Consider the following 12,132-nt stretch of genomic DNA (forward strand, 5'->3'; position numbering starts at 1 on the left):
TTTATATGTGCGCTTCAATATACTTTTATATTGCTTTTACTTTTGGTAGGGTACGACGAACTAAGTATTGAGAGGAATTATAATGGTACGAATTGATAGTGGAAAACCACTTTAATACCGTATTTCTCCTAATATAGTCCCCCTCTGAATATAGTCCCCCCCCCACTTTTGAGGCTTTGGTTTCGGGAAAAGTTAAAAAAATGCATTTGAATATAGTCCCCCCCCTTTTCTTTTACCACAGGCATTTTTGGAAAAAAGGGGGGACTATATTCAGACATATATGGTAAATCGTGCATTTTGTGATCCCGTAACGAAGTACATAATTTGTTTTCGCTGCAGAGCAACGATAATTATGCTTCAAGATAGTGCGCTCTAGAACATGATCATAAGGAAACTTACTCTTCAAATGGCTACCCGAGGTCTTTTCCCTTCCGATTCAGTACATTATAAAGTACGTGAAAAAATAATTGGGGGCAAAACTGAACGTTGTTTCTCGCTCAGAAAAATCCTACCTTACGGAGACGAGTCCCATATTGACGCCGCAGCACCCAGCTCCAATAAAAAAAACACACTAAGCTTAAAGCAAAAGCTCCACAAGGGTGAACGCTGGTCGACAAGGAGTTTTTATGCTTGGGGTCCCTTCGGGTGCACAGCCTTCACAATGCAGTCGAACAAAGGTCATTCCTGTGCGAGAGAAGAAAGGTAAAGGGAAGAGAAAAAAGGAAGGGACCATGAAGTTGGCTCTGTATTATCTCATTGCTTGCTACTTCCCCATTACCTACGAAAGATCTTTCGTACGATCATTCACCACGTAAAGCGGCCTTTAGAGACAACGTTACATTTCAGAGGGGGGGAAAGGTCAGGGTTAGTATTGCGGTTGTCAACGACAAACAAGAGGTGGGGAGTGGTAATAAGGATATCACCGATGATTTCATAGTTTACACACGAGCCCATGTTAAGAAAGAGTCAACCATCTGGTATACCCAACAGCAGCACTAAGAAACAATATCGGCTGGTCGGGACCAACGATTTGCTTCATAATAACGTTGTTTGTAAGAACGAGAGTCTACTGTATTTCAATAGCAAACTGTTCATGTCCCTGTTAATGAGTGAATTCCTAAACATTTATCATTCATTTTTCCAATAATATTTCTTGCAACATAGCTCTTGCTGAGGCTTGCTAACTAATCTCAACCACAAATACTTCTAAGCAACAAAAATTTGCTGTCCCCAAGAAGTTTGTTACTTAGAGGTTTGATTACTTACTAAAATTGATAATTTTTCTACTGATGCATACTTACATCCAATTGACCAAACATTTCTTCACACCGGAAATACTTGGTTGAAGATGTCATCCGGTCATTATGCATTAAAAATTCTTCAAGATCTTCCCTTGCCTTCTTCGCCCTTTGCCTCTGTTCCTCTTTCTCTTCCTTCAGTCTTTGGGTCTTGTATGCATTGAAGGCTTGCTTCCTCTCATTCAATCTGCCAAGGGTAGCAAACCGAGGATCACCCTGAATCAGTTTGAGGGCTTGATCCCAAGATGCACCACTGGGAACTTCCTGCATAAAAGATAAAATATAGCAGTAAAAAGAACATAAAATGAGGTTTTCGGGTAATAGATTTTGAAAATTACACAACAGGATACCATCATGAACACCAGACTCCTATCATAGTTTCCATCATTCAACAGGTCTTTTAGGCATGGCTATACTTCAAAAAGTACAGACTTCCATCAACAGGTATGGATAAACCATAAAAATTGATCATTAACCATCTCAACTTACCCTTTCCCGCAGCATTTCCTTAAAAGCCTCAATTGCTTCTTTTTTGTCCTTGAACACCAGCTTAGGTTCAGGCGTGCTATTTCTACTTCCAGGAGCAGATCCCTTGTTAGAGTTACTATCTTCATCAACTAAAAAAATTAAAAACAAAATAATGAATTTCAACAACATGGGGAAAATTTTAACAATGGAAATAACTATAATATAATGCGAAGTGGAAAAAATTACATGAGCATATATTTCCACAGCATTCATGTAATGATTGAAATATTTTGGAGATAGTCTATGACTTTTTAAAGTTTTCTACGCCTTGAAAACTGTAACCTCTAGCAAAACAATACAAAACTACAAATTTTGGGACTAATCCTAAACACTTTGAGCAAGAAGCTACTTCCCTGGCCTCCACAACCACTCAAACTTCTCATTCATACAAACCTGGTTTAGTAGGAGGAGGTGTTGGAATACTGATTGCCGCCAAAGTAGCAGCCATTGCTTGGTCCATGGCAGATGATCCTGCTGTGGGTGGTTGCGTGGTTCCCACAGCAGGGGCTGGAGCAACTGCAGGTACAACAGCCAGAGCGGCAGGAGCGGGTGAAGGAATGCCCGGGACCACAACAGGAGGAGTTGGCACACCCGGCACAGCAGGAAGAACAGCTGGTGGTGTCACCAGAGTACTGGGGACCCTGAGTTTAAAATTAGCATATTTTACTCTGACTGTAAAACTGATAAAGACACCAACAGAGGAAAACTGACAATGATGACTCCTTTACAGAATATGATCCTCAATATTTAAGGTTACTAGGAACCCAAATTTGCTACACTTTGATTTGAGTACATTATCTCAATTGGCGCCTTGGCAAATTTCATAAATTCTCCTAAATAAGTGACTTACGCTGGAGCGGCAGCTTCCTCGGCAGCAATCCTTGCTTTGAGTTCTTCTAGCTCTGGAGGAATTACCCATCTTGATTCTTTAGTATTTACATTGTGATAATATGTTTTACCACTCTCTGAGCGATGCTCTTTCCATGGACACTGCGATAGCAGAAGCTAAATGGAGACAAAGGATCTGGTTTTAGCTGGTTACAATTTAATAAGTCCATATATTTAACACATCAAAAGGCATCATGTTGTTTTTAAATTATAGTTATTATTGCTGCTGGCTTGGAGAGGGCTTAAAATAAAGTGAATAAACTGAGAATTCATTGAAAAAGTCCCTCAATGCATATTTATCAATAGGTATCCTCTGCATAGGCTTGTCAATGAAACTAAATATACATTCTTTACACGTCAAAGTAAATTTTTGATACAGCAGAGTTTGGGCTGATAGCCGAGCCATTAGATGAATACTGTAAGATGTAAGCTGTAAGAATTGGTTGTCCCCAATGGGAGACGAAACCCATAAGAAAAAATTCAAAATCAAGGTGCAAATATAAATGATTGAATTCCAATATCATGCCTGGCACTCAATACTTGGGTTTTCACTAGATTTTTTTGGATGATACTGAAGTTTGCCAAGCTACTTTTTGCATAATTCATTCCTCCAAACTCTCAATGCACTTATCAAATACTCTATACAACCACATACCTAACTTTTCAATGTCATTAATTACATTCAGCAACTTGATACAAGTACAGCAAACTCCCGATAATCCGGGCTAATGACGGGGTTAGGTGGGACAAATAATGGGAAAACATGGGCAATCCAAAATTTTACATTAATTTTGTGTAATTTTCATAATATACATAAATCAAACAATCTATTGTCATTTACGTGCATTGTCTGTTATTTATGAATGCTTTCCCGAATCAATAAGAGCTTTCTTTTCCCGGACACAATCTTCTTTGGGGTAATAATGTGATGGTACTCATATTCCTACTGCCCCATGTGATACCTGGTTTAACGAAAACCACACACCCGTGGCTGTGAGATCACGGAGCCAGAAAACTGGTTTGCACCATTACTTCAAAACCACTGCGCGACATTAGAAACTACACTGTCAGACATCATGCCACGTAGTTGAGTCTCACACAAGTTGCCTGGGATGCTACTGCTGCGGGACACAGATCCGTAATCACCGAGTGTGATCGTGCATCATAATGCTTGGAAAACAGGAACACGGAACACCAGTGAAGGCATGTGTGAACGGATGTGTGATAACGCCTTCACAAAGCAGCAGTTATAGAAACCAGGACTTATGGCAAATTGTTTACACATGCGAGTGCCAGGCTATGACACATTCTAACTATACTTCCACTTCCCTAGCTGCCTTAACTTCTTCTATTCCTTTCTTCTTCAGTTTGACCTTGACTAGTCACGGTATAAACATGCCTGAGGGCGATGAAATCTCCAGCTCCCTTGGGCTTATTCATCTGAGGCCATGGCAATGATTGCACATTTGTGACATGAAATATACTATTAAAAATCGTAGATAGCATTTCTCTAAGTTACTGATTGGTTAACCATTGAAGAATCTTCTAAAATTAATCAAAATGCTGATCGTCATGCACAATGCTGGAGGAGATGTTCAAGTAAACTTGAAACATTCTATGCCTGCAAATTAAATAATTCCATTTCTAATAGGAATTCTAATGGAAAAAATAAGCCCGGTGCAGCCTAATATCAAAATGCTAATATCCTGGTGCTTTTGAGTCCGATTTTATTTTTTTGTGCAGATCGTGGAAAAGATCAAAGGAGTGTGAACTACGGACAGATAATCCACAAAAGTCAATCTCCCCTGCATTGTCGGTGTTACCTACTAAGAATGTTGATATTATTTTCTTTATACATAGCTGTTAGTTACGATCAAATTAATAAATTCATAAATATAAATGCAATATTTCACTTGGTAAGGGGTAAACATAATATTCACCCTGATTTTTGTTTATTTCACTTAATTTTACCATACCTTTCTCATACTTTTCATTTTTTGAGCATAAGGCAAGGGTCAACTGAATTACCTAACATATGCTTCCAGTTTTGCAAGACACTGCAGTTGTGGTCAAGACACTCATTTGGTCAGGCATAAGCCACAAGACAAAAGGATAAACATTTACCATATTTCTTATGGCTTACATCTTATTGTATGCCAGCCCTGAGGATTACTTCCCACAGTAAACAAGGGAAATACATGAGATTTCTCTACTCCATACCAGTAAAAGTATGTTAAAAGTATATGATCAACAATTGATGATAAAAAGACGAAGGGAAAATATGTAAAATAATTACCTCTGCAGGTGATTTCAAATCATCTGGCTTCTCCCAGGAGCTCTGTTTAGTCACAGAATTATAAAAATAGGTCCTACCATCAGGTGCTTTGTGCTCAGACCAGTCAGATTTCTTCACACCAGCTTTTGATGGATCTTGGCCACTAAAAAATAAAATTATGATCAACAACGGGGTGAAGACCCACATTAACAAACACACACTAACTTCAAGCAATACAAATAAACCTTCACATCAGATATTATAATTCTCACTCAGAATCCTCACTATAAGTAAAAATGTCAATCCTCAGTTTATTCACTCTAAAGAATTTTTGCTAGACCCTTTGTTGCTAGTAAAGTAATTTAAAATCTTTGAAATTATTTGGTATTTCCTTAAGTTCATTAATAGTTCATATTTACTTGCGCAGTTTATTACATTCATAATGTTCGTTTCTAGTGTCTTGGTTCACTTGTTAACTTGGTTCATCTAGTATTCATGGTTTGCCATGTCCATTGTGCTCATTTGATTCTTTTTGAACCATTTGAAAGAGTAATTCACAGGCATTAATCAAATTACATGGCTCTTATATCTTTAAAATGAATCAATTGTATCACATATGATCCAGCAATTAACTCAAAAAGGGAGAAATGATAATATGTACAACAATGGAATAGATTTTTGGAATTAAAAGAAATTTGAAAATACCCGCTTTAGTTAGCACAATCTCCATGTACATACTCATTGAACATACTCAATGTAAAGAGAGGACACTGTTCTTCCGATCTGACTTAGACCAAATGCTAAAATTCATAGAACCTAGAATCCCTGAGAATTCCCTAAGAAAGAACCCCTGACATACCAACGGTATAAAACGTACTCATCGGTTCATTCATATGCAGACTAAATTTCCAAAAAAATACTAATTTTAATAACAATTGATAAAATACCATGAAACACACAGCATTGTTCTCATTTACTAATAACCGTCCATAGAAGATCTTACTTGGCTGGAGGTAAAGTTCCTATTGCGGCATCACCAATAGCAGCCGAAGGTACAGCAGTTAGCTGAGGGCCAGCTGATATAACAGCTGAATTTTTACCATCACCTGTAAGAAAATTGAAATTTTAACAAGGAATGTAGTAGTAAGAATAAAAATAAATAGAGAATAATTTACAAATGTAACTGTTGAGACACCAAGAATGGCATGAGACAGATTCTCTCAGAAAAGATATTTTCATGTCAGTATTTCACAGAGTTCCAACATTTGGTTGAGCTAATATAAGATAGTCGCCTCAAGTTGAATTTAATAAATTACACACCACATATACGAATATTTTTTAATTATGTACACCACACTATAAATACAAGCTTCGAATGTGCTATGAAATGATTCAAATTTAAAAAATGCCCCACAACATAGAGAAATCATATCAGCTTATTACAAAATATTGTAAACATGTTACATATTAAGGGGAAATTTTTGGAAAGGTTTAAAAATGGGGAACTTACATGAAGTTTTATTATTTCACAGGCAGACAGAAAATTGTTTTCTGAATTCAACTACGAAAACCGCACGTAAATCTGAGTTTACCTTTGCAAGATATTCAGTGATAAATACAACAAATTTTAAAGCGGGCCAAAAACTCCCTCCCTGCCAAGCCACTGTTGAAGAAGCCCTGATGACGTCATCTGTGCCGAAACGTTGCCCGAAGCACTCCACCACTAGGCTAACAGCGCACGAATATGGATGATTCAAGCATGCCTACTCAACCCAAGAGTGAGTTCACAGATGATTTTTAATTGAGTAGGTGATCATTTAATGGTATACAGTTGATATTTCACTTCAAGAATGAGAAATAGGCAGGGAAGATTGTTTAAATCCCGAAATTTCATCTTGCTTTTGCAATGCCCTCTCTATACATCCACACAACTCCCTACCTTGGTAATTAACCAGTGAGATGAGTTCGAGGAATGGGTATCATTTAACACCTGGCTGTAGAAATACCTCAACCAAGGTGCCTGATTAACTACTTATTAGTTTGCCTAAAAACTCAAGAAGGAGAAGCCTGTGGCTCCGAGCCATTCGCAGAAATACGGGATATTTTTCAAAGAAAACTGCGATTTATCAGTGAAGATCATGTAAACGCATGTATTGAAATGCACACAAATTATGTGAAAAGCCATCCGACTAGGAATATGTTGTTGAAAATACTACGGATTAACTTGATATTGTTAAACTGACTTTTTAATGTGCAAATTTGGACCCAAATTGGTGAATTTTTCTCCGAGCCGTAAAGTTCAGTCTTGAGGGAAAGAAATAAAAATTTGCTTGCATGATATTTGTTTGCAAATGAATTTATTATTTTGGAAAGATTATTAACAAGGCACTCATCTCCATTTCTGAGTAATGCACATTTCTGAATTGTAATAGCCTAAATAGGCTAAGTAAATTTGCTATTGTGACTGTTTCCAAGTAAGGGGATTTGTGTTGTAAGTTTCTTGAAAATCTATTGAAGCTGTAATGTAACGCATAAAAAAGACTTGAAACTGTTTAGGACTGTGTTGTAGTGGTTGGCACTATGTGAGTGAGTCAGTTGATTTGGCTGATTGAGCTGTGAGGCGAGCGAGTCTTATTTGGTGAGTTGCACCTCCCTCCGCACACGACTCTCTCCACACACACTGTACTTGTTGGAATCATGAGAGGGGGGAGTCGGACTCCATGTACGCATGACTACCGCATACATTGTGCGTGTTGAAGTGTGAGGCTCATCGCACATTTGGTGGGTCAAAGGGATCACATCATCACCTGTATATTCCCCCCTCGCCACTTTTACCTCCATTTCTTCCACTCCCCTTTTTACCCCACAACCCACAAACACTTTGCTTATATAGTCGCACTGTGCAAGCGGTCACTGAAGTGTGCTCTGAGCAGTGAGGTAGCTCAATAAAAAAAGAGGCATTTATGCCTTCACTATTGTTGAACTCCCTTGTTCCTCAGGCAGGGGCTAATGACCCTGTTGAAACTGAAACATACAGTAGACTCTCGTTATTACAAACGAACTTATTACGAGGCAAATTGTTGGTCCCGACGACACGGCCTATCCAATCTATGCTAAAAGAAACGTTATTACGAAATTTTCATTAATACATAATTACAACCCTCTGTCCCGGTCCCGCCGGCTACAAAAAAAAGCTTTATTACCAAATTCAACGAATATGCAACGGCATTTAGGTGGATATACACTACGCTACATTATAAACATTATGCTGCCAATAAGTTCTTCTCGTGCACTATGCACAAGAGTGTCAATCATGGTTCTTTCTTCAGTAGGAGATACTTAAGTATGCACGCAACATCATATGATAAGCTTCATTCCTGAGGAATCATTGGGATATCATCATCATGAGGACAGCGATTTTTTTCGGCTCCGGCTGCATCGCACGCCCATGCTAAATCATTTTGTCATAATAGTGAGTTCACACACAATGTAATGCAGTGTTGCATTCTGAAGGATAACCACACTTCTCGATGCCTTGCATAGCTTTATGATCCATAGATCCCTAAAAGAAACGATCATATGAACTTTGTTATTACAATCCTCCAGTTGTCGGTCCTGTGAACTTCGTAATAACGAGAGTCTACTGAATTATAGTCGATGCATCTAAAGACTATTTGGTATTGGTTGTCAAAAATTGACAAGGTGGATATATGAATTGCACCACTGTTTTGGGTGACCGTTAAAACCTTTCAGTAGGCAAGTAGATTGCCCTAACATTTCTGCACACACCTCTGTAACCTTTGACCACCTTATGACCTCAGGAGGTCAACAATTTAACATCACGGATATGCAGACGATGCCACTCACTTGATTACCCTTTAAAACTTTTGGCTGCATACATTAGTCTCCCTGATACTTCAAAATATACCTCTATGACCTTTGATCCCCAATGACCTTCAGAGGTCAAAAAATTAACAATATGGGTCTGTGAACTGAAAAACTGACTTGGGCACCCTGTAAAACCTACGGTTCGACACGTTGGATGTCAAGGTAGCCCAGTGTATACCTCAACCACCTTTGACCTCAGTATTAACCTTGAAGGTCAATTAGTAGATAAGATGGGTTTTTGGACCACGCCATTGACCGTGGCACCCTGTAAATCCTATGGATTGACACCTTTGTCGCCATGCTATTCTTTTTGCTACGCCTTTGACTTTCATAAAAAACTCTTTTTTCGTTTTTCTCGTGTCCAAAAACAAACGAATTGACATCTTTATCAATGAAATTCAGACGTTCTTGTATTTCGAATTTTTTAACATTGAAACCCCATCTAGGACAAATATTAGATTTTGGTTTGGACCCACATTGTGAGGTCAAAATGTAAAATTTTGCTTACGCCCAACAAAACATACAACCTACTCCAATACGTATGTCAATTTTAATGAATTTTGCTTGAGGGGAAGTGACTGAAATTAGGTGTCAAAAATGACACATGACCATTGGGACAGTCTGTATAATTATTGAGGCCAACATCAGCTATTTCCTCAAGTAAATCTTTACTGTAAGTACTTTCCGAAGAACCCTTTAATTTATTAACAAGGGTGTCAAGTAATGTGTTTTTACCTAAACGTAAAACTAGATGAAAATCGAATAAATGGAGTGGTACATGGTTAGAAAATGCACCAAAGCATGGAACATCCTAATACATGAACTGGGAAATTTGAGGCATTCATGTAAACTAAAACCAATCATTATCCTACAATATTACAAGTTTTTTCGCAGACATATAGAAACATTTTGCCATAACAAATTCCATGAGGACCATGGCATCAATATCAGGTATACTATACAAACGAGAGGCATCGTTATTATCCATTTTTCTGATAGCTGAAATATACGAGGTAAAAAAGCTTGTATTCCATCATCCCAATGATGCATTATTAATATCCCAGGTAATAATTGTGGAACATTAGCGATAGGAAAACTTACCCAAGAATATCAGCACATACACAAGTGACATTAAGCGGCTAAATACTCCCTCTAAACAATGTTTACAGCATGCACTCAGTGTATTTCCTGACTCCCGACAGCAGTATTGGCACATATAACATCACGCCTGACCTCGGGTGTCTTCGCACAGTGGTCGGCTCAAAGAAATTTTACTTGATTTTTAAAGTCAATTTTTTATTTCTATTGATGATGAATGGAAAATTTTTTAGATATTTTTGCGAGCTAATATATCCATTATACCTGTTCATATTACATAGTTTTAATAGAAAATGACGATCCATGCCAGTTCCCCATTGTTCATAGTAACACATCAAAAAATACTTTATCCAGGATATCGACAAGGGCCAGGATAGGGCTAAGTGAGGAGTAACCTCCCAGCAGTACTGGGGGTCTAAACAAAATTACCAATCTATCTAGTGTAAATCATATTGGCCCTCTATCCCCTCTCTGTAACTATTACTGGATTGTAACATACCAAAAGCGTGTAAAACAGGTCCTAAGTATAGAGCTAATTTGTATTTCAATTTGTTTTTGTGGGTAAATATGTCAAAATATAACAAAATACTTTGGTACGAAGTGGCAACCTCCAAAAATTTTGATTTTACCTGGTGTAGTTTTCGACCCAATGGGTAGTAGGGGGGATATAGCCCCCTACAGATCGACCACTGGTGAGTGATAACAATGCTTTAACAATTTTTTATGCATGTAATTTGGAAAAAGAGCACATTTTCACTATAAGTCTCAAAGTGCGGTCTTGCACTTTATACCAAAGGCTGTTAGTGCTAAAGCTGATAGTTCCAAGGAATATTTCAAATTAGTACCACTGTACTAGAAAGGAATGCTACCTTTAATGGTACTAAAAAGAATTGGTATAATGAGGGCTGCACTTTATTGTGCCAAAACATATGCACATGAATGTTTCCAGAATATTTTGCTTTTGCTAAATGAAAATTCTACAGGACGCTAGTAAGTTTGAACAAAATCCGTACAAAATCGTTATATCATAAACTATGAAGAAAAGGGAAACTTATAAGTAGGATCAAAAATACAATTCCCTACCAGGGTGTGATCCATAGCCGTAAGTTGGTGGAGGAATATTGAACGGAGCAACCATTGGAGGAGGAAGCCTAATATCACCGGGAGGAGCGGGAGGCATTCCATAACCACCCATTCCATGGGGTGCGCCGTGGGGTGGAACATGTGGAGGAGGCAAACCGAACGGTACTGGAGGACCTCCAGGTTGTGGAGGTCCTCCAGGAGGATGAACTGGTGGCGGCATTACACTTCGAGGTTAAGTATCAACCTAAAAAAAAACAGAAGAATAATATGGATACATAAATCACATTGGTAAAGAAACATCTCAAAGGAAAACTTTTTTTACATCTCCACAATGTATAACACTTCCCATGATACGTAAGAAGGCTTCAATTACAAAAATATAACACAGTGACAATCGAGAACCTAGCATGCAATGACATATTAATCCATCTCCTATTACAGTCACGAAAGTACATACACTTGTATTTTAACGCATAAAACCTTATGAGCTCTTTCGCCGATTTAAATCTATGAAACAGCTAAAGCGATATTGATATACTAGTAGTGAAAATTAGGAAATGCATTTATTCACTTACCAGAGTCAATAAGTTGAATTAAAGTTAATGGTCAAATACAAAAACGAATATTAGCGTTGATCCGAGGAAGTCACTGGGAAAAATTGCCCAAAATTTTCACCACCTTGACTGCCGCCATAAACAACACAACATTTGGAAAAAGCCGCAAGACTCCATTTCTATCGAAAATATCGAATTGTCTGCACTATCGATATACTATATCGATTTCTATCGATTGGTATATTTCGCATGTTTAACTTTTTAAAAGCTATTTTGTTAAAGGTAACGTATTTGATTTATAATGTATCATAATTATCACTTTTTTAAATAATTGAAATTTATTATCATAGTATGTACTTCATTTTCCTTATATATCCACTTCGATCATCAGCTACTGAGCTCAAGACCGATTGGAAGTAATTTGGCGGTCTTATTCAAGATTTAAACGAGCGGTTAAAATTAAATTCAACCTAATACATTATTTCCATTCATTTTGTTTCCATTATTAATAATCGATATT

At 37.7% G+C, this 12,132-nt stretch overlaps 1 protein-coding gene across 1 annotated transcript in view; it reads right to left on the reverse strand.

Moving 5' to 3' along the window:
- Positions 1-11,802, reverse strand: part of LOC124157379 (pre-mRNA-processing factor 40 homolog B) — a 39,383-nt gene extending 27,581 nt beyond the window's left edge. The window contains exons 1-8 of the mRNA XM_046532052.1: positions 11,634-11,802; positions 11,059-11,302; positions 5,993-6,095; positions 5,011-5,152; positions 2,677-2,831; positions 2,220-2,467; positions 1,788-1,915; positions 1,302-1,562 (exon numbers count right to left, since the gene is read on the reverse strand). Coding sequence (XP_046388008.1) covers positions 1,302-1,562; positions 1,788-1,915; positions 2,220-2,467; positions 2,677-2,831; positions 5,011-5,152; positions 5,993-6,095; positions 11,059-11,278 — 1,257 coding nt within the window. The 5' untranslated portion in view covers positions 11,279-11,302; positions 11,634-11,802. The remainder of the gene's footprint in view (positions 1-1,301; positions 1,563-1,787; positions 1,916-2,219; positions 2,468-2,676; positions 2,832-5,010; positions 5,153-5,992; positions 6,096-11,058; positions 11,303-11,633) is intronic.
- Positions 11,803-12,132: the final 330 nt, after the last annotated feature.

The sequence above is a fragment of the Ischnura elegans genome, chromosome 4, assembly GCF_921293095.1.
Source record: "Ischnura elegans chromosome 4, ioIscEleg1.1, whole genome shotgun sequence".
NCBI lineage: Eukaryota > Metazoa > Arthropoda > Insecta > Odonata > Coenagrionidae > Ischnura > Ischnura elegans.